The sequence below is a fragment of the Phocoena sinus genome, chromosome 15 (genome assembly GCF_008692025.1).
Source record: "Phocoena sinus isolate mPhoSin1 chromosome 15, mPhoSin1.pri, whole genome shotgun sequence".
Lineage (NCBI taxonomy): Eukaryota > Metazoa > Chordata > Mammalia > Artiodactyla > Phocoenidae > Phocoena > Phocoena sinus.
This window is the reverse complement of record NC_045777.1, coordinates 24667712-24690700: the sequence shown is the minus strand read 5'-3', so window position 1 is coordinate 24690700 and position 22989 is coordinate 24667712. Positions and strand designations below refer to the sequence as shown.

The following is a 22989-nucleotide window of genomic DNA, read 5'->3' as shown; positions in this document are numbered from 1 at the left end:
GATGTGAAACAGATATTTAAGTAAAAAAATAGGCTTTTGGTAGACAAAAGTCTGGAAGTACTGTATGAACATACTGGATACAGATAGAAAAAGAGAGGAGAAGACTTTGTTTTTGTACTTCTGTATTGCTTGCATTTTTATAATAAGCATATTTACTCCTATAATTTAAAGAATTTTTTATGTAGTAAAAAATGTAATTGGTCATTGATGACAATATCTAAAAATAATGTTTTCAGGAGTAGTCAACAAATGTTTTAGCTGTCCTCAGAACCTGAGTTAATTTACTACTTACCTTTATTTTACAACTTTGTTTACCAACCAACTACAGCTAAGTATTAAGTGATTTTGATATATTAAAATGACCAGTGGAAAAAAATGTATTAATATGCAAACATCCAGTTCGTCCTTGTTTTATGGCCACATGTGGTTGTGATTCTTTATTATCAAACCCTTATGATAATTTTGGTAGCTACAGCTTTGAGAAGTGCTAAACCAAATGTAAAGGAAAAAGAGATTGTCTGAGATAGTTGACAATAGCTGTCTACTTCCTTTCAGAAACAATTATATATATTCTTTACTAATGGAACCTCAGTTATTAACATTGAAGGGAAATGCCAGTTGGCATCCTGCTAAGTAGGAGCAGATATTTTTTTAGGAGCAGAGCTTGACTAAGGCCACTTAGAGAATTATGAGTCATTCTCTTGATCTGATGTAAGCAAGGCTCCAAGGCCATTCTCTACCCCGTGATTACCTATTTCTTATTTTCATGTTCGTAACCAGTATGCAGTCACTGAGTAGTCAGTCTCTGGTGGGCCAGTTTCTTGGAACATAACTTGCCAATAGCAGTGCAGAAAAGATGTGAACATGAGTAAATGTCCCTTTAGCTATTGATACCTAGAGACTTTCGCAGAATGACAGACCAGATGATGCTAAAACAGTTTTTAAAAATTGTCACCCTAAAAAAAAAAAAAAAATTGTCACCCTAAACTCTACATCCATCCAATAAATGTGAAATAAAAAGAGAAAATTTTGATTGCTTTGGAAGAGTGACGTATAGCAAAATTAGCATCAGATTTTCTTCATAGCATTTGGATAAAGTTGTTTGGGGTAGTAAGTGTTTTTCTTGACACAGCACAACTGCTTATGGGGGAAATTGCAGGAGAAACATTTCTTTTTTTTCCTTCATACTGGCATTTGTTAAAAGGTATTATTTCAAGGTATTTTTTTCTGGGGGGACAGCATGCGAGATCAGGGACAGCCCTACGGTTTGGGGAGCAGCCACAGGGACAAGGAATAGCCAGAAGGAACAAGAAATGAACAAAAAGGATAATTTTAACTTATAACATTTCTCATTTGTGTTGCTATATTTCTAGCCTATAGTGTTGTGGAATACTTGTCATAAGCATTGAATTTTTTGTTACCTCTGGCATTTTCTTGTTTGAGTGGGATATGAATTATGAAAGTGTGGGAACTGAGAGAGCCCTAGCATAAGCAGGTCACTTACTGAGCCTCTCTGGATATTTAAATGTGATTGTTCATTCTTATCCTTTCATGAAATAGAATCATTGTATGGACTTTATTCTCTCCAGGCCCTGTCATTTTTTTTCCTAAGAGTAATTAATGTTTGTAATCTTCTACAGGCCCAATTTTGGGCAAGTAATTAAATACTTTTAAAAAGCAAGAACCCAAATGACCTCTTCATTGTAGCTCAATAATGGTACTGTCTTTCAAATATGAAGATGATCTTATTAACCACTGTAGTAGAATACAAAATTTGAGTAGTTTTTCCAGGTTTCCACTGAGAATGAGTTTTCAAATTAACTATATTTTCTCTGCAGCCTCTGTTTTTCATTTCCAAGTTAGCCAATTAGTTATTATATGTACCTTTTGGCTATAAAACAAACCCAAACCTACCCAAACCAAAAAGGACCTAAGCTCTGCTCATGGTCACAGTTACTCTGCTCTAAGCAAATGAAAGAAGGAACTTTGTCAGTAGTAGGATCATTTAAAAGAAAATTATATATGTATAAAGTATACAGAAATATAGATATGTATAATTTATAAAACATTATGAAACTTTAATGTATTTTCTATATGTGTGATGTTGACCAAACCACAGACAGCATTCTATGTCATGGGGAATTTAAGTTACTTATAATGCAGGAGATTTCTAACCTGGAAGTAAGTGGTATAAGGTGTTTCTACTTTTACCGATTCTTTTACTTCTTCTTCTTCTTCTTCTTCTTTTTTTTTTTTTTTTGGTAGATAATGAGCTTCAGTCCCCAAGATCTGCGAAGACGTTTGTGGGTGATTTTTCCAGGAGAAGAAGGTTTAGATTATGGAGGTGTAGCAAGGTAGTGATAATATGAATACTCAGAACTTAGTTCCTTTCCTCCAAAGGTATCATTACACTTTGCTTGCAAGTATTATTTTCTCAATTTTCTGTTTCAGGAAAATGAAATGTAGCAAATTTTTGTACCTTTATTAATGTTGCAATTATAAAATTTCAAGAAACATTAATTCAGCACTTTCTAAGGTACTGCTAGTTGATTTCACCCACATCACTCCTTTAATCCTCAGGATAACTCTGTGAGAGAATTTTGCAGGTAATAATGAGGTTTAGGGACTCACCAAAGACATATAACTAAGTTGTAGAGCCTGGATGCAAGCTTTACATCATCAAACCAGAAGCCAGTGCTCAGTCCACCACCTCATATCTGTTCCACAGAACATACAAGGCCCTATAGTGTTCAGGTCACTTTCTCCATCACAGATTCCTGATAGAGATAATAGTCATTCAGTTCCCAACTGAGATTAATATATGTTTTGAAAATATAGAAAGCTGTATAAAATAGGAGTTGAAATTATAAATTCTCCTTTCTTAATATTGGAGCTTCTAATCAAACCCCTAGAAGATAGACTCAAGCAGGAAATTGCTTTGCTTATTCCATAACAGTATATCATAGCAGGTTAAAAATTTGCATAGTGGTAGCAGTATGGAAAGCCAAGGACTTCGTAGTCAAGACTGGATTTGAATCCTTTTTCTGCACTCAATAGTATAGCTTGGGGCAAATATCTTCATCTGTAAAATAAGAATGATCATATCTACTTCTCTGGGATTATTGTGAAGAGTAGAAATACTGTTTATTAATATCCTAGTTCAGACCCTGTGTCTTTGTGGGGTCACTAACTGGTGGCTACATTTGAGGGATTTTTACTTAGGTTTTGTTTCAAAGCTCACATTTCAAATGTATGAAGTAATCACAGGTAAATAACAAATATGAATAGAAACATTTAATTTTGTATTAGGTAAAGATAATTCAGGGGGGCAATCATTCCTTCTTAACTAGAAAATTAACTAGCAGTATTAAAGTATAAGCAGGATTACTACCAGTAATAGTGTTACAAATCAACAAGAAAGGAAATCTCAGGCACAAGCTGATACCACATATATTGCCCCAGATTCACTCTGCCTACTGTTCTGCCAGACCTTCACCCATGTTACATAGTTAATAACTATAATCTTATGTTAGTGTTGGTTGGTATTTTCACAGCATTTGAATTAGAGCTTCTCAGTATTTTCCTAATGAATGAGTAGCTTGAATTAAGTGCTTTATTGCCTCTGTGAAATTGGAAGGTTTTTTGTATTTATCTAAGATTTAGAGAGCAGTGGAACTTAATGAGCATCACTGAGGGGCTTTGTAATGGATGGAATAATATTAGACTTGTTTCAGCTGTTCTAACCACATGGGTCAACACTGAATTTTAAACTTGCCTATGTATAGTATTTCACTGATTCTAAGACTAAATTTTTCATATTTTAACATCTCTGAAACTGAGATGTGTATTACAATTGGAAAAAATTTGTTAGTGGTTCATCAAATAATGTTATCTTTAAAGTCAATGATGTCTTAGATTCTTTGAAATATGCAGTGTGTAAATATCTCTGTACAATAGATGTCAGTTTGTACAGAAGCAGTGAAAATCAATATGAGACTAGAGAAATATCACCCTGATCAGGGGAGTATAGATTCCTGAGAACTTTATAACACTGCTCTTTGATTTATTGGTATGGTTACTTACAAGATTTTTCATCCTAAATTTTCTTTTGATTTCAGAGAATGGTTCTTTCTTTTGTCACATGAGGTGTTGAACCCAATGTATTGCCTGTTTGAATATGCAGGGAAGGATAATTACTGCTTGCAGATAAACCCCGCTTCTTACATCAATCCAGATCACCTGAAATATTTTCGTTTTATTGGCAGGTTTATTGCTATGGTAAGTGCAAGTGGAGAACTGTGTTTACTTTGCTAATTTAGCAATACTAAAGCATTGTTTCTTTAACTTTCTCATTTGAAATTTTCTCATCATTAAGATATGTCTAAGATTGGGCTTGTTATATCTGCCCTTTCCCCAGAAATATTCCATAATAGATCATATGACAGGGGAGTTTGTTTTGTTTGTTAGATGAGTTCTTCATTCAAAAAACAAAAACATTCTGAAATACAATGAGATATATAAAATCTTTTATATTTTATAAAATTATCTTAAATGGTATTGTTTTCTTCTTGCATAGGCTCTGTTCCATGGGAAATTCATAGACACAGGTTTTTCTTTGCCATTCTATAAGCGTATCTTGAACAAACCAGTTGGTCTCAAGGATTTAGAATCTATTGATCCAGAATTTTACAATTCTCTCATCTGGGTTAAGTAAGTTTGTTTCCTTTTAATTTATCATTGTTGTGTTGGTAATGTATTCAGACTGTAAGCATGTAATTGGTTTACTGAATTTAAATGGTTTACATTAAACCTGTCTCATTCAATATGATAAATTTTATAGAAATATCTTAGGCAAAAATGTGATTTTAGAGCATAATGTTCCAATTTTGTTGTTAATTCCGATGTTACAGTTTAACAATAGTTATTTAAGAACATAGTCCTTTAGTTAAAAAAAAAACCTTACATGACTGAATTAGTGTAACAGTGTTACTTTCATTTGGGCAGAGAAAACAATATTGAGGAATGTGGTTTGGAAATGTATTTTTCCGTCGATAAAGAAATTTTAGGTGAAATCAAGAGTCATGATTTGAAACCCAATGGTGGCAATATTCTTGTAACAGAAGAAAATAAAGAGGAGTATATCAGGTAAGAGAGGATGCTCCTTTTGACATAGTTTTTAGCCTTTCTGTTGGACTGTATAGTATGTTGATAATTGCTTAGTAATACTAGTGGACAGTATTTCAAAAAATAATATTTGCCTTTATACTAATTATTATGAGAACTGCTCATGTATTATTAAGGATGCAATACACCACATCATACCTTGTAAGTACATTGAGAGAGGAACAAGAAAAGGGCTATGGGAGACATCCTTTCATCTAGGTATAATCATGGAGCAAGAATCTGATGGTATTTAATTTGAGCCTTGATGGTTGGGAAGGATTCAGTTATGTAGAAATAAGAGCAAAAGTTATATGCAGAGTTACAGAGGCTGGAAAGCACAAGTCACGAATCGTAAATAAGAGTTGCCATGGTGTGTGATGCTGTCAGGCAGCTCAGAATTGGTAGCCCATTTGCCATGTCCTGCATTTCAGAAGCCAAGGAAAATGAAGAATCTTTAGAAGATGTTGTGGCTAATAAGTTATGATAACCCTTAAGAGAACAGTTAGAACTATAGCCCAATGGTAGATATAGAGGCCAGATTACAAGAAATTAAGGACTAAATTCAGTAGACAGTCTAAATTTCTTTTTAACGAGTCTGGCAGCAAAGCCCATGAGAGATAGGACAGATTCTTGTGGAGGCAGCAAGGTAGAGGGACTGACTATCCTGCAGGTTAACTCAAACTGTAAACCTTACAAAGAATTAGTCTAGTGGATGCTAATGAGTTTAATCCCCCCCTTTCTGACATATTTCAATTTAACCAGAAATATGAAGATTTATAAAGTAATAGAAAAGAATTTTGGTCATATAAAACTTTAAGTTTTTCTCCAGAAGTGGGAGTTTTAAGGCTAGAAGCAGTGCTGGATCACTCTTTTAAATACGAATTCTGTAACTACTATGCCATATAACATCATGGCATTGAAAAGAATCTCAAATTTATATGCAGATATTTTTGTGGGGAATATTTGAAGATCAGGTAAAATTTTTAAGTAAAAAGATGGTTTTCTTAGTGTAGTCTCTTATGCTTTGCATTAATTAGTTCATACTTTTAGTCTCGAGTTATTAGTTCACTGACATATTCTCAACACCAGTTTAGTCAGATAGGGGCGAGATTTCACATAGCTGCTGATTCTTGAGTTCCAGTTTCTGGATCTCTTGCCTGCTTTTCTACTTTTTAAATATTAACATATCCTCTCCACATTTCTTGTGATTAATATTTGCATGGTATATTTTCCTCCATCCTTTATTTTCAATCCTTTGTCTTTCTGTTTAAAGTATGTTTCTTAGAAGCAGCATATTCTTAGGTCTTACTACTTTTATCCATTCTGATAATTGTTACTTTTAGTTGCAATTGATACATTTAAATTTAATGTTATTACTGATATGATTGGACTTAAGCCTGCCACCTTGCTATTTGTTTCTTCTATTTCCCAATTTCTTTTGTTCCTCCTTTCCTGTCCTCTTTTGTATTAATAATTTCTAGTTTTCTTTTTATATATCTTTGGTTTTTTCTTAGCTATATACCTCTTTAAAGTTTAGTGACTGCTCTAATGAATATATGCATCCTTAACTTATCACCTTTAATTAATATTATGCTAATACATTAATATTATATGTAACATAATTTATAATTAATATACTACTTGTACATTATAAGAGGCTCATAATAGTATAATTCTGTTTATCTCATTTCAGCCATTTGTGCTATTGTTATTTTATTTCTTATGTTTATAACCCCATAATACTATATTATTGCTTTAAGCAATCAATAGATTTTAAAAGAAATTAGGGAATAATAGTCTTTTATATTTACTCACGTTACTATTTCTGGTTCTCTTCATTTCTTTCTGCAGATCCATTTTTTCCATCTGGGATCATTTCTCAGCCTTAAAAACTTCCTTCACCATTTCTGTTAGTGTGTGCCTGCTGGCAATAAATTCTCTCAGCTTCTATCCAAAAACATCTATATGTTATCTTCAGTTTTGAAGGATGTGTTCACTAGATTCAGAATTCTAGGTTTATAGGTTTTTTTTTTTCTCTCTTTTTTTTAAAACATTTTCTTTCAATAATGTCATTCCATTATTGTCTTCTATTTTTGATGATGTGAGCCACTATTTCTGTTGTTTTCTGGATGAAATGTATGTTTTTCTCTGTGGCTTTTAAAAGATTTTCTAAAGGTTTTTTAGCATTTTGCCTCGTATATATGCGCTTTTGTGTTCTCCTGATTGATGCCATTTCAGCAGTTACGGAAAATTTTTGTGCTTTTTCTCTGTAGATGTTCCTTTTGCTTCGTTCCCTCTTTCATACTTCAGAGACTTCGGATACATGTATATTTAACCTTTGATATCATCCCAGATGCTGTTTATATTTTTTTCATTTTCTCTGTGCTTCAGTTTGGGCCATTTTGATTGATCTGCGTTTGAATTCACTGCTTTTAAGTTCATCCAATTAAATTTCCATTTCAGATATTCAGATATTCTTTCATTTCCATTTGCTTCTTTCAAGAGTTTCTGTGTTGAGAATCTTTATCTCTTCATATATTTTGTCCATCTTGTCCTATAAATTATTTAATACATTTTTAATAGCTTTTAGAAAGTATTTACTAACTTCAGCGTTGGGCTATCAGTTGGCCTTATTCTATGGATTTTTTTCTCTTATGGGTCACCTTTTCCTGCTTCTTTGCTTATGTAGTCATTTTTTATTGTGGATGATACATGGTAGAGACTCTGAGTTCTTTTTTTCCCCCCTTTGAAAAATATTGAGTTTTGTTTTGACAGGCAGTTAAATTAAGGGCAGATCACATTGATTGTGTGGAAGCTTGCTAGAGCTAGTCTACTTCCATTTTGCTTTTAATCCTAAAACATAATGTTTATTCCTAGAACATGGCTCATAGTCCTTACAATGGAAAGCCCAAGGTGTTTTACCATTACCTTGTGAGAATTAAGCTTAAATTCTGTCTCTATAGCCCTAGGTGGCTGCTGAAATTTCTGGTTGGGTCTTTGGCTTTCCATTTGTTCATTGCACAGGGTTCCTTGGAGTTTCATCGTCCTAGACATGTGTATTTAGGAGTGAGCTAAGGAGTGGAAGTGTGTTTCTGTGCAGATTTGGGAGCTCCTTTTCTTTGTCTTCTTTCTTCCAGGGGTTTTTCTGTAGCTGCTTTGGCAGCTTTAAGCTCCCAACCTCATGTCTCCTCAGCCCAATAATAGTGTTACTTTTAGTTTGAGTTTCATTTCCCTGTGCTCTTTGTAAACTGGGAAGTGCCCTCAAAGGAAAAGCCTAGTAAATGCGGCTCTGCTCCAGTGTGCCAGCTTCCTTCAAGAATCTTATCCCCACCAGTTTCTGCCTGCCTTTGGTTTCTGTCTGATGCCTTCAGACATTTGTTTTCTGTGATTTGCCCAGTGTTTATAATTATAATCACCCGGAAGATTAGTCCAATACAACCTACACTGCCATTTTCCAAAATTTCAGAGTTTTAATAAACTTTAGGACTTCGGTTGTCTGAAATTGTCATGAAGTAATCAGATGCCTAAAATACATGTTTGTTTGCTTGTTAAAATTGTTAAAAATATTCTGTAATAAAACAGAAAGTTTGTATTTGATGTGATTTTAACTCTGTTAATATGTATCTATGTAGATGAAGATTAGAAGAAAATCTAATCTGATTCAATCAATATGTCCAAAAATTTGAGTCAGTCAGTAGAATTTGAGCACTGAATATTTGATATAAAGGAATTATTGCTCACTTTTTTGGTGTGATGATAGAATTGTAGTTATGTTTTTAAAAAACATAAAAAAATAAAGACACAGACGTAGAGAATGGACTTGAGGACACAGTGGGGGAAGGGGAAGCTGGGACGAAGTGAGAGAGTAGCAGTGACATATATACACTGCCAGACTTAAAATGGATGGCTAGTGGGAAGCTGCTGCATAGCACAGGGAGATCAGCTAGATGCTCTGTGACGACCTAGAGGGGTGGGATACGGAGGGTGAAGGGTGGGAGGGAGACTTAAAAGGTAGGGGATATGGGGATACATGCATACATATAGCTGATTCACTTAGTTGTACAGCAGAAACTAACACAACATTGTAAAGCAATTATACTCCAATAAAGATGTAAAAAAAAAAGAAAAAAACTTTAAGCTGCTTCAAGAAAGGAATAGCTTATACTCCTGAATCTCCCCCAGCATTGAGCATAGCATTGCACATATTTTAGGTTAAGACCTTAGTTAATGATGAACTAACCTTGAGTTACAGAGATTTTGCATAATAAATTATGCAAATTAAAATAAAATTAAAAGACACCTCATCTTATAGAAATATATACTGAAATATTTGTTTAAAATGAAATTATATGCTATCTAGGGTATGGATGGGGCATAATGAAATAAGATGGGTATTGAAGCTGAGAGATCTGTACATAGGGTTCATTTATTTTACTTATATGTATATTTGACACTTTTCATAATAAAGTTTTTAAAAATTATTTTTACACTCAGAATTTAAAGGTAAAATCTAAACTTCCTCATAGTTTTTTTTATATTTATTTACCAGAATGGTAGCTGAATGGAGGTTGTCTCGCGGTGTTGAAGAACAGACACAAGCTTTCTTTGAGGGCTTTAATGAAATTCTTCCCCAGCAGTATTTGCAGTACTTTGATGCAAAGGAATTAGAGGTAATGAGTTGTTCTTTCCTCTGCAGCATGCTGGTAAATAATGCCTTCAGGTGCCTGTTTTCAACTCACTTTACCATCTTTCCAATGGCAAAAGTATTTTTTATTCTGGCAGTATGTTTCTGAAGCATCCCCAGAGGTTAAAAGAAGTCCATAATTTATCCAAATATATAAAGTGTTACCAAAAAAAGAAAAGTATTAGAACCTCTATCCAGTGAGTGACTTATATACCTGAATATGTGTATATATGACACCAATCATGGAAACTCAGCTTTTACAAATAATATAGATAAAATTCTTGATACACAGTTTATAAGCCAAAGCCTCCTGATTAAATTTTTGAAAGTTGTTTAATACTAGTCTTAACTATGTCTAGCATTTTTATATAGGTTGTACAGTTACCTAAAGAAACCATTTGTCTTTTTCATCCCTAAAGGTTCTTTTATGTGGAATGCAAGAGATTGATTTGAATGACTGGCAAAGACATGCCATCTACCGTCATTACACTAGGACAAGCAAACAAATCATGTGGTTTTGGCAGGTTTGTCTCAGTTTCTTTCTTTTGGAATACCGTAATTTTTGTAGAAATTGCTTACCACATATGGAAATGAGTCACAGAAAAGTGTACCAGTATGTTAAGGATCCTCATTCCATTCTATGCATTACAATAAATGAATACCGATTATAACAGCATTCTTTCACTATTGCCAGGTAAGCAACACACACCTTGCACCATTGCCCAGAGTATAAGACAACCCCAGATAATAATATTCCCCTGCATTTGATCTAAATGCTTTTGGAATTTTGTAGAACTATCTGAAGTATGGTTTTCATCATTCATAGCTCATTAAGAATTATTTAATGTTTAGAAGGCGTAACTTAAGCGAGAGCCTTGGTTTGTAATCATAATGGTGTCTCTTCACAAAATTTCTGCTATAAGCACATGAAAAGTTGCTCAGCATCACTAATCATTAGAGAAGTGCAAATCAAAACCACAGTGAGACATATACCCATTAAAAGGTGGCTATTATAAAAAAAAAAAGAAATAATCATCCTTGGTATGGATGTGTAGAAATTGGAACTCTCTTGCGTTGCTGCTGGCAATATAAAATGGTACACCACTGTGGAAAACAGTTTGGTGGTTCCTCAAAATGTTAAACATAGAATTAATATGGTCTAGCAATTCTACTCCTAGGTATACCCAAAAGAATTGAAAGCAGGGACTCAAACAGAAACTTGTATAACTATGTTCATATCAGCATTATTCACATTAGCCAAAAGGTGGAAGCAATGTAAAATGTCTATCAAGAGATGATTGGATAAACCAAATGTGGTGTATATATATATATATATATATATATATATACACATACAGTGGAATATTGTCCAACCTTAAGAAGAAAGGGAATTCTGACATAGGATACAACATGGATGAACCTTAAGGATATTATACTAAGTGATATCAGCCAGGCACAAAAGGACAAATATTGTATGATTCCACTTATATGAGGTATCTAGAATAAGCAAATTTGTAGAGACAGAAAGTAGAATAAAGGCTACCAGGGACTGGGGAGAAGGGAGGCAGAAGCAAGGAGATAAGTTTAATGAAATGAGTTTTTGTTTGATATAATAAAAAAGTTCTGTAAATAGTGGTGATGGTTACACAACAGTGTGAATGTACTTAATGCCATTGAATTGTACACTTAAAATGGTAAATTTTTATGTTAATGTATATTTAACCACAGTAAAAAAAACTTTTTAATGCCTTCTAATTATGTAAAGAAATTTATGTAAAGAAATTCATAAGAAGCTGAGGTGACTGGGCTTCTGTAACAAATACAATTAGTACAGTAGGATAAAAATTCTTTACAAAAAAATCATTTGGCTGAGACAAAATTCTTGTGCTACAGGCTAGAAAGAATTCTCTAGACACTTAATGTTTTGAGTCAGAATTGTAGGAGTTAAAAGCCACATAATTCTGGCAACACATAGCTACACCAAAACATAAAGAACACTGAGAGAAGAACATTACTGGGATATATCTTGGTCAGAATTTGTGAGCTTGATTTCATTTGTTCATAAAACCAAAAAGTCTGTTCTGACTCAACCTCTTTGTCCTTCGTAACCACATGAATTTCTACAGGACAGGCAGATCTAGAGGGAAAAGGAAGGGTGCCCTAGAAGAGCTAATCTTGAGACTGCATGAGTAAGGAGCTCTTGGGCCCAGGGCACTCTTCTTTTTCTGTTTCCCTATAAGGATGTGGTACTAGGATTGGTATAGGGGAAGGTTGGTAGGGCTTTTGACAAACATGGAGAAGCTCTACCATCCACAGTGGTGGATTCAGTCATTTTCCAGTGCATCTGACACTGGGAGTTTGGTTAAGATTTGAAATGATTTTTTTCTTTCTTGTTTAGTATTCTGAACGTCACATATGACCTATGTATCTCTTTAAATGTGCTTTTAACAGTTTGTTAAAGAAATCGATAATGAGAAGAGAATGAGACTTTTGCAGTTTGTTACTGGAACCTGCCGATTGCCAGTTGGCGGATTTGCTGACCTCATGGGTATGTCAACAGGATCACTTTTCCTATACAGAAAATTGTTTATCACACTGCTGTTATATTAACGTGTATACAGTGTATCAAATAACAAAGACAAGTATATTTTCTTAACTAGACACAGTTAACCTGGATTTGTGTCAGCTTTTAAATCACTTTGTAATCCTTATCTCTAGAAGTTTTTAACTCTTAGGCTAGACCCCATATTTTAACTCAGTAGGATAATGGTCTTCTATATATGTAGATGTTTCTTCATTCAGTCATATGGCAAACATTTCAGTGTCTCCTATGAGAGACACTACTATTTGTATTATATTTTAATGACTTGTTTACCACTGTTCCCTGTTATACCTGGAGCTCCTTGAGATATAGATCCATATCTTCATCTTTTTATTTCTACTGCCTAGTACAGTGCCTGTCACATAATAGTCACTGATTAAATTGTATGTTATTTTGAAATGAATGACCTTAAGAGTATTTATTTTGTGACTAAATAAGTAAATTCAAGTCTTCCTTTAACACCAACACTATGCAAGTACCATAAGAGGATAGAAGTTGTGATCCCTAAGTCTGTTTCAGCTGGAGAAGAGAGAGTCAGAATTAAAGAATTAAATAGGCAGTTCTGGATATAGTGTGTGGAACCAGTTCAAGACTTTAAAAGCCAGACCAAAAGAATTTGGACATTACTTAGGGTTTTGGAAGCTATGGGAACTTGTTGAAGACAGGTGAACTTGCTGAAGCTGCCTTTTAGGAAGATTTGATAGTAAGGTATAGCATGCAGATGGAAGAACCTGGAAATAGGAAGAATGATTAGAGCAATGATAAGAACCTGATCTTAGGAGATAAAATAGGGATGGAAAAGAAGAGAGAAATGCTAGAGAAGTTCCAAAGGTAGAAATAGGACTTGATTCGAAAACGAAATATAAAGGAAGAATGTTTCCCATGTTATGAAACATGGAGAAGTTGTGAAGTGTAAAGAATCTGCTGAGTTTAAGGTGACTATCAGGCAACCAAGTAGAAAATCTCAGTGAGGGGACAGTTTTACAGGTGTTGTTAAAGCACAAGTTTAGAGGTAACAGTAGAGAGAGAAAGTAGACTCATAAGAGCAATGAAGCAGTGACATTTGAAGCTGTGAGAATGGATGGGCTTATGCAGAAATAGAATACAGAGAAGAGTAGAGAGCTGATGCTTAGAAACATTTAGGGGTGAGACATAACTAGCCTAGAGACAGACTTAAAGGAGAGGCCAGAGAATAAATATTTTAGCCTCTCCGAAGCAATATAGAAGGGAAGTTATCTAGTGCTACAGAGAAAGAAGTCTCAAAAAGGATAATTTGTAAGTCCTTTGAGAATGCTCTGTAGTTTGAAAAAGAAACCATGTTGGCGGTTGGAGAGGTAAGGAATAGTGACCAAAATGAAGAAAAAACTGGTACAAGCTTCTCAGTATAAACTGGAAATCTGATTATTAAAAAAACAAGAACTAGGTCTTCTCTTGGGAATAATATTTGGGGTTGGATGGAGCAGTCTAAAGCAACACAAAAGGATACCTGTGGAAGACAGACAGTGAGATTGTGGTTCATCAAATTTGAGAGGACATTGGTTTAACCTTCCATCCACCCAATGTAGGAAAAGAAAATTGTAAGAGTGATGTATATAACAATTTAATCTGGTGGTTCTTGACCTTATCAGATCTAATATCCCATTTTTTTAACATATTTATAATATCCTCACCGAATGAAGTTGGTAGATGTGAAATAACGTATCTACAATCTCCAAAAAATACAGATACATAACACTAACTGTAATATAAAGAAGAAAGTTTTAAAAAATTATTTATAAAGAAATAATATTTATTTCAATACATGTACGTTTGGGAAAAACTCTATTAGAAGACACAGAATGTTGTTCCTATTTAGAAGAAAAGATTTGGGCTTAAGAGGTCAGAAGCCCTTCTGTATAAGAATCACTGGAATATGAAAGAACAGATAGAAAAGGTAAGAAATAATAAATAGACAAATAAATATAAGAAAAAGAGGGAAATAATCTAAGTGAATTAAGGATAATATACCTGCTAGAATAAATTATAGCTGATCAAAGTAGAGAAAAATGAGGTCGATCTTATTTTAAAGTGTAGTGTCTAATCACGAAATTCCAGTATAGGCCAAGGCTCTGATATGTACAAAAGCCTCAGAGACCTTTTTAAAGTTGAAATAGGCTGAAAAATAGGAAAAGAGGTGCAAGAGTCTATCTGGAAGTTGTTTCGTTTAGGGACAGTGTCAGAGTAAGATTGAAAACAACAGGCAACCTGAAATTAACTTCAGTATATAATGTTTACAACATGATGTCTTACAATTCCATAAAACTTTAGAAAGCATCCAGGGTAATAGTATTGATAATATGACATATTTGTAAAATAGCCTTTATCAGTGAAATTCACTAAAATCCTTCATTTCATATTTCTCTGCTATTTTATTTTTTAAATTTTTATTTTTGTCTGCGTTGGGTCTTCCTTGCTGTGTGCGGGCTTTCTGTAGTTGCAGTGAGCAGGGGCTACTCTTCGTTGAGGTGCATGGGCTTCTCATTGCAGTGGCTTCTCTTGTTGTGGAGCACGGGCCCTAGATCTAGGCACATGGGCTTCAGTAGTTGTGGCATGTGGGCCAAGTAGTTGTGCTTTGCGGGCTCTAGAGCCCAGGCTCAGTAGTTGTGGTGCAGGGCTTAGTTGCTCCACGGCATGTGGTATCTTCCCAGACCAGGGCTCGAATCCATCTCCCCTGCACTGGCAGGCGGATTCTTAACCACTGCACCACCAGGGAAGTCCCTCTCTGCTATGTTAATATTTGATTCTAAGTCTATTAAAAGCAATCCAGACTCTACTATTACATACTAATTAGCACTGTTAAACGAAACTTTCCATCTGTGTGGTTAGAAATGCTGTAATATATTGAGAGAATGTGCCAGTACATAAACCATTTAATAATTTCACGCTTAATTATTTAATCATTTTAACTATCCTTTTTCATAATGACCATATCCTATGTTACTGGGCTTTTTGCATAACTACTTGTGAAAACACTTCAATGTGATTAGATACAAAAGTACTACCACTTTATATTTGTACTGGGCTTAGTCAGGTGGGACATGAGAAAGTTCTTTGGGTATGACTGTCTTACATATGGCAGAACAATAAGTGTGCCTGGCCCCTTCTTATTTAAAAGTCCAGTAGTATACCAGTCCTTATGACCACCAGTAAATGCTTTTTAGGGAGCAGTAGTGACTTTTTTAGAAAACCAGTGCTTAAAGATAACCATTAACAGCTGACTCCAGCACAAGGTAAATGAGAGGCAAGAATGGGGTGTTAGGTGTGTAAGGGTCTGCCCTATAGGACCTATAAGCACAAGCATTGTTAATATTGAATTCACTAGGTTGTTTACATTTTCTAAAGTTTTAACAATTTTCTGTTTAAATCAAGTTTTGTAAGACAGTGAGCTGTAGTTTCCCCATTGTGTTTAAAACTAAAATTAAGCTTTTTATGTGTTCTCTTATGTGAGGTATTGTTAATTATAGCATTCTGGTTTTCTGGATAAGGAATACTAGATAAAAGTGCATTTTCTCCTCTTGGTCATACATTAACAATGTGGTTCTCAAACTCTGGCTCTCAATCAGAATTGCCTGGAAGCTTGTTAAAACACTGTTGCTGAGCCTCACCCCCAGAGTTTTTGATTCAATTCAGTAGGCTTGGGTTAGGGCCTGTGGATTTGTGATTCTTAACAAGTTCCCTGGTGATGCTGATGCAGCTGGATTGGTGATAACAATTTGAGAACCATTGCACTATCAAACTGTTGATGATTTCACTTTTAGGGAGCAATGGGCCACAGAAATTCTGCATTGAAAAAGTTGGGAAAGAAAATTGGTTGCCTAGAAGTCATACCTGGTAAGTAAAATCAGAAAGATTCAGTTATATGTATAACTGAATCACTTTGCTGTACGCTAACACAACAGTTAATCTAACACAACATTGTTAATCAACTATACTTTAGCAAACTAATGCAACTATACTTTAGCAAACTAACACAACATTGTTAATCAACTATACTTCAAAATAAAAGAAAAATTAAAAAGAAAAAAGTGTAGAAAATAGTTTTTTCCCATTTATCCTGTATATACTAAAACGTGTTAGAAATTAGAAATGAAATACTTTCCCCATGGTATTGAATTATTTTTAATAGCTTTAGTGAGACATAATTTATGTAACAAAAAACTTACCCATTTTAATTCAGTGATATTTAGTAGATTTTCAGATAAGTAACCATCACTATAATCTAGCTTTAGAGTATTTCCTTCACCCCAAAACAATCCCTGTTGCCATTAACAGTCAATCCCTCCCCCCACCCCGAATTTTTTTTTTTTGAAATGTGATATTTAGAAAACTTAACTTTTCTCTGTAGGCAGAGGAAGAAATCAAGTCTAGATAGCTGTAGGGAGAGCTACTCTAACATGGTGACAGGAATACTATTTTCTTATTATAAATGTAGTTTAACCACATTTCCAAAAATGTACAAAACTAAAAACAAACCCTAATCTTAAAATACAATATATTGGAATTCAACCTAATGTCAACAATAGTTGAACTTTATTTTGTGGGACATTTCAGTGGTCATATATATACCTTGCTGGATATTTGTTTATTTTCCCTATCTACCCTTTTTATTTGTTTTATTGTTTGCTCCTTTGTATTTTCATACATGTGGCTTTTTAAAAATAACAGCTTGGCATGTTTGTTGAAAATCAATTGACTGTAAATACATGGGTTTATTTCTGGATTCTCTATTCCATTGATCTATATGTCTGTTCTTAATGGCAGTTACATTGCCTTGATTACTGCAGCTTTTCAGTGAGTTTTGAAATTAAGTATGCATTCTCCAACTTTTTCAAGATTGTTTCTGCTCTTCTGGGTTCTTTGGATTTCTATATGAATTATAAGATCAGCTTGTCCATTTCTGCAAAGAGGTCAGCTGGGATTTTGATGTGAATTGCTTTGATTAGTTTGGGGGAGTAAGGTCATCTTAACAGTATTAAGTCTTCTGATCCATGAATATCAGGTGTCTTTCCATTTGTTTAGGTGTTTAACTTATTTCAACAATGTTTCATGGTTTTCATTACACAAGCCCTGCATTTCTTCTGATAAATTTATTCCTAAGTATTCTTTTTGAAGCTATTATAAATGGAATTGTTCTCAGTTTCATTTCAGATTATTCATTGCTAGTATATTGAAATACAATTGATTTTTTTTACATTCATCTTGTACACACACACACACATATATATATATATTTTTTTTTTTTTTTTTTTTTTTTTTTGCGGTACGCGGGCCTCTCACTGTTGTGGCCTCTCCCGTTGTGGAGCACAGGCTCCTGACGCGCAGGCTCAGCGGCCATGGCTCACGGGCCCAGCCGCTCCGCGGCATGTGGGATCCTCCCAGACTGGGGCACGAACCCGCGTCTCCTGCATCGGCAGGCAGACTCCCAACCACTGCGCCACCGGGGAAGCCCCATGTACACATATATTTTGATTTGATCTTTTCTCCCCTTTTTTAAACTTGGAACAGATTGTGCCATTACATTATTGTGAATAGCTTATCTCAGTCACACATGAAAACCAGCCTCATTACTTTTTCAAGTTCCATGTTTCCATTTGTTCATTTCCATAACCGTAAATTTATTTTCCCTTTGTGGATAGCATTATTTCTTCTGTTGCCAAACATCTACCTGTATCTTATCCTATAAATATAGCAGAGGACCAAGGCTTTAGGGCAGATTCACTACCTGTTACCTTGTGAAGGTGTTCTTAATATGGCTCAAAATTAGAAGATGCCTTTAAAAACTCACAGCTAAGAATAGGACAGAGAAATTCAGTCAGACCAACATATTAGATATTAGAGCCGAAAGCTTTTTTATTCTTAATGGGGTATACTTAAAACCTTTTGATAAGAGACCTTTGACTCACAAAGCCTGAAGTATTTACTGTCTAGCCCTTTACAGCAAAAGTTTGCTGACCACATATAGATTAGGGTGGATGGGAAAGCTTGAGAGGAGTAACATTTTACTGAGTACCTGCTGAGCACCAGTACTGTGCTATATATATGCTTGTTTATTCTTCACTCTATCCTGAGAGATAAATACTGTTGTTCCTATTTTACCAAAGAAAAAACCAAGACTCAGAAAAGTAAAAAACATATGCTCAGGGGCCCAGTGACAGAGCTGGGATTTGAACCTAATTTTGCCTGGCTTTAAAACCATTGTTACACTGCCCATATGATTCTTAGTATATTTCCTTTTCTCAAGCTAACAATTCTTACTTTTAGTTTTAACCGCCTGGACCTGCCACCCTACAAGAGCTATGAGCAACTGAAGGAAAAGCTGTTATTTGCTATTGAAGAAACAGAAGGATTTGGACAAGAGTGACTTCTGAAAGCTTGCACCGCCGAAGGACAAGAACTTATTTGCAATGTTTGTCCTTTTCCTTCTTTGCCTATTGCACATCTTGTAAAATTGGACTGTGACTGTTTAGAGAGTTACCTTGAGTGTAAGTAAATTAATGTTATCGTTGAGACTTATCTCCCAGTGATTCTGGATTTCTTCTCAATGTTGCAGAACTCAGATCTGCAAATGACTAGTCAAAACCATACTTAACATGGAATTAACACAAAAATGAAATCTGCCTTGTCTTATTCCACTAGATTGTTTCCTTAACAAAAATTTTGTATATGTGTATCAGAAGTCTCATTTGGGAGTAGGGTTTTTCCTTTTAGAGATTCTGAAAATATGCAGGGAAGTCCCTTGGTAACTAAAATATGTAAGATCTTCCTGTTAAGCCTCATGGTAAGAGGTATTTGTTTAAAATAGCCCAGCTTCTGGGGATGTGAGCAAACGTCTGGCTTGTGCTCTCCCTCTTATTTCAGCCTGGCCTGACTGTTGTTTTTCCTTTCCGGAGCATGAAATCCATGCATCGTTTTGATGTTATCTCTAGAAAGGAGAGATGTGAGACTCTTGTATCTCTCTACAAAGTAGTTTTGTTAGTTTGAATTCAGAGAGAAGTTGGTCCCAGCCTGCAAATGACTGCATAACTCTCTTCATTTGGAAGTTTGTTGTAATTGCCTTGCAAATACTAAACTTCACAAGCAATATTAACACTATGCTTCCTTCACTGTCTGTATAAAAGTTAACCTAGAATTGGAATTAATTTAGCTGAATTATTTGAAGGCCATCAACAATTTTTATATGTTCCTGTATATTAATTGCATCTTTATAATTTTATCATAATCCAGCAACCTCAGTTACATTTAATTATTGCTAAGGAGTTCAAGTTTTAACTAGAGTGCTTTCTAATCCAAGTAGAGGTCAATGAAACATCCTGTAAAATTACATTTTCATTAGGGAGGGAGAGCTGTGGTACTGGCTAAAAAGAAGGGAGTAATACGTTTATTCACAATACATTTCTAGTAACCACAGAAATGTATTCTGTATGTGAATTAAAACTTTTTAAGTTGATAATTTCTCTGACACCTGTTAGAGTAGTTATTTCCATTCTTTCCCTTGTCCTGATCTGGATATTCTGTTCACCTCTAAAAATTTTAACAGGTTTTCCCCATGACTGTTAGATTGCTCTGTTAGTAACTGATTAATGAATGCACTTTGACCTTCTCTGTGGGAATTTTTTTAACTTAGCCTGTTTAGACTCTGTCAGGATGACAGCTGTCAGAGGTTTGACTTTATGGACAGTGGGAGGAAGCCGAAGCCAGCTGAGTGCCTATCATAGCTGAACCCTGAGGACAGCCTCATAACTCATGAGATAGGGACTTTGGCAGGTTTCAGTACCATAGCATGAACAAATAGCATTGAGCCAAAAATCAGAAGAGAATAGCAAACCCCTCTTGTATATGGAAAGAAAATGGGGGTTTTTGTCCCTAACTACTCTTCCTTTTACATCTTGGAAAAACAACAAAAACACTTTGCAACTTGTGTATCTGTACTCTAAAACACTGCCATCATAAAGCATACTTAAGTGAGTGAAAGGGTTGCCTCATCCAGAAATCGTTAGTGTAAAGGGAGAGATTGGGCTCCCCCCAATCCTATCTTTATTTTGATTTTATTCTACTTACTCTAGGAAATGTAGTACAGTCTCTAAGCCCTAGTTGTTTTCAAAGTAGTGACTCTGCCTTTTTGTTGGTAGGGGGCAAAAAACTCTTGCTTTGTCTTACAGAGCGAATGTCTGCCAACTACCCATTTGTTATATAAGTCTGAATTTTGGTAATATATGGCTATGGAGATTAAGCCTTCTATAAAGACTTCCTATTGAGGTGAATGCTCACAATGAAATGTAGTTACCTACAATATTTACTAGAGATTTATGAGATTAAATTAAGAGATAATGTAAGAAAGTAGACTTTTTTTGTTCTACATAATGCTTGATGATTCATTTAGGGACCTAGAAATATTGTTCAAAAATGTATAAATATCATCCAAAAGGCTTTCTGCCCTATATTTTTAAAATACAGAATAGTTATATTTGAAGTAGTCCTGGCCCTAGTTCTATAGGGCTTGGCTATTTAATATTTTTATGGAAGAAACGTTTAGTTCTGGAAAAGGTAAATGCTTGTATATATTTTTGCAGCCTGGGATCTCCCTTACTCCATTTCTTCCTTTAATTTAAATGGCCACATGTATATGTCTTTCCCTGCTGTGTTAGGAAAATGGGGGCTGGATATCCCAAGAATCAGAGGTTATATAAAAATACTGCAAATAGACAGCAGACATAAATATCTACCAAATACTATCTTAAATTTTGGTCCAAATTGATCATTTGGAAATAGATTTATTGTAAGTGTTTAATTAGAGCGATTTCTTAAATCTGAACTAAATTGCTTTTAGAGTCCTTTTTTCTTTGTAAGCATTGTAAATGCTAATAAATACTGTTAATTTTTTTACTGCATGTTATGTTGAAATAAAAACAAAGTAAAATGAGCAATTGCCTTATTCTTCTGCTCTTTTGGGAGGCTGGGGAATGCAGCATTTCACATAATCTGGGTCTGGAGGGAAGGACCTCACTTGTTTCAACAAATAGAGTGATTTAAAACTGGTCCAGCAGCTCATAATAATGAATTACTGCTCTGTCTTTTATGATCTTATATCAGAGTGCAGAAGAATGTAATTTCATAAGACTTACAATAATTCTATTTAAAATTCAGGTACTAGTTTTTCATCAGGAGATTGACATACCAATGTCAATTCATCTGAAATTTTAGTGAAACATGACTCACCTGCCCAAAGAGGTCTCATCCTAAATGAACTATTTCAGTCAAACCCTCTCTGCTACTTTTTATTTACCTGGTTAATAATCTGAAATGTTATTAGGGATGACTCATGGAAATAGATTTCTCTATTTTTATATCCCTCCTTGTTTTGGATGTAACTCCATCCTTTTAAACTCCTTTAGGTTAACTACTTCTATTTAATATTATTGGCATCTCCAGCCCCCCTCATTTTTTTGTTTTTCTTTTAGAGTTATTTACAAAATTATTTGTATATATGCTATGCTCTCATTAACCAAAAATGGAATGGCAGCACTGGATTGTATATTACTGTATTGGAGTTCCTTTGTTTTCTTGAACTGTAATTTCAAACACTCAGGTAACGTTACAAATACCACAAGGAGTGAAGTGCTCTTATAAAGGTCCTGCAGGGGGCTGCCTCACTTGCATTTCCCTAAAAGTTGTAAGACTGTTTACAATTAAACTTTTTGGTCCTTCATTTGCACACTTTTCTTTTAGTCTTGAGTAAGGTTTTCCCCACTTGCACAAGGGAAGCCGCCTATGTGAACAGGTCATATAGATTTCTGCCCCTCTGCTTTTGTAAGTGAGCAGGTTACAGCCTGTCTTGTACTGTGGAGTAGATAGGAAAAAAACTAGAAAGTCTCAGGTGAGACTGTATTTAGTGCCTATGTTGAAGAGAACTAAGGTGAAGACATCTCCTTTTCTGGGACAACCAAGGGTTTCCCTAAGACAGGATCCCAGCCATAGGTGCTCAATAGAAAATTACCAGCTGGCTACCAAGACTTTTTATTAGGAAACCAAGTGATCATGCTCTTATTTAAAATGGATCCAGGGGAAAGATGCTAAGGGAAGTGGGTTTTTAAAAAATATCCTGATCTAACAGTGACTGGAGGACAGGTTCCTTCCAGATCCTGCAAAGTAGGCCCTATCCTATTTATTCTGTCCTATATAAGCAGCTAGAAAGCTCTAGTTTTCAGCGTGGCTAAAAAAAAAGAGGGGAAGACATGTTCCCCCCAGCATGAGGAAATCTTTCATGGGAAAATAAGTAGTTACTTTTACTGACCATTTTGCTGTCCAGCCCCAAACCCTATAAAACATCAAACTGGGACTCAGCTATGGCTGACTGGCTGCTATTTTCTGGACTTTTAGGAAGAGTGTCTCACATTGTGTAACTCCAGAACAGAAACTGCTGTCAATCGCAGCTCATTGGTCATTTCCCATATGTCTGTAGGGCTCCTTTGTGGTCAGGACATTTAGGGGAAGGATCCACGGG

At 34.9% G+C, this 22989-nt stretch overlaps 1 protein-coding gene across 6 annotated transcripts in view; it reads left to right on the top strand.

The window, feature by feature from the left end:
- ITCH (itchy E3 ubiquitin protein ligase) overlaps positions 1-22194 on the top strand; it is a 111914-nt gene extending 89720 nt beyond the window's left edge. For all 6 annotated transcript variants that reach the window (XM_032606736.1, XM_032606740.1, XM_032606735.1 and 3 more), the window contains 9 exons: positions 2266-2354; positions 4119-4278; positions 4577-4710; positions 5005-5145; positions 9713-9833; positions 10267-10371; positions 12299-12395; positions 16247-16319; positions 18750-22194. In XM_032606736.1, coding sequence (XP_032462627.1) covers positions 2266-2354; positions 4119-4278; positions 4577-4710; positions 5005-5145; positions 9713-9833; positions 10267-10371; positions 12299-12395; positions 16247-16319; positions 18750-18849 — 1020 coding nt within the window. In that variant the 3' untranslated portion in view covers positions 18850-22194. The remainder of the gene's footprint in view (positions 1-2265; positions 2355-4118; positions 4279-4576; positions 4711-5004; positions 5146-9712; positions 9834-10266; positions 10372-12298; positions 12396-16246; positions 16320-18749) is intronic.
- The last annotated feature ends 795 nt before the right edge of the window (positions 22195-22989 follow it).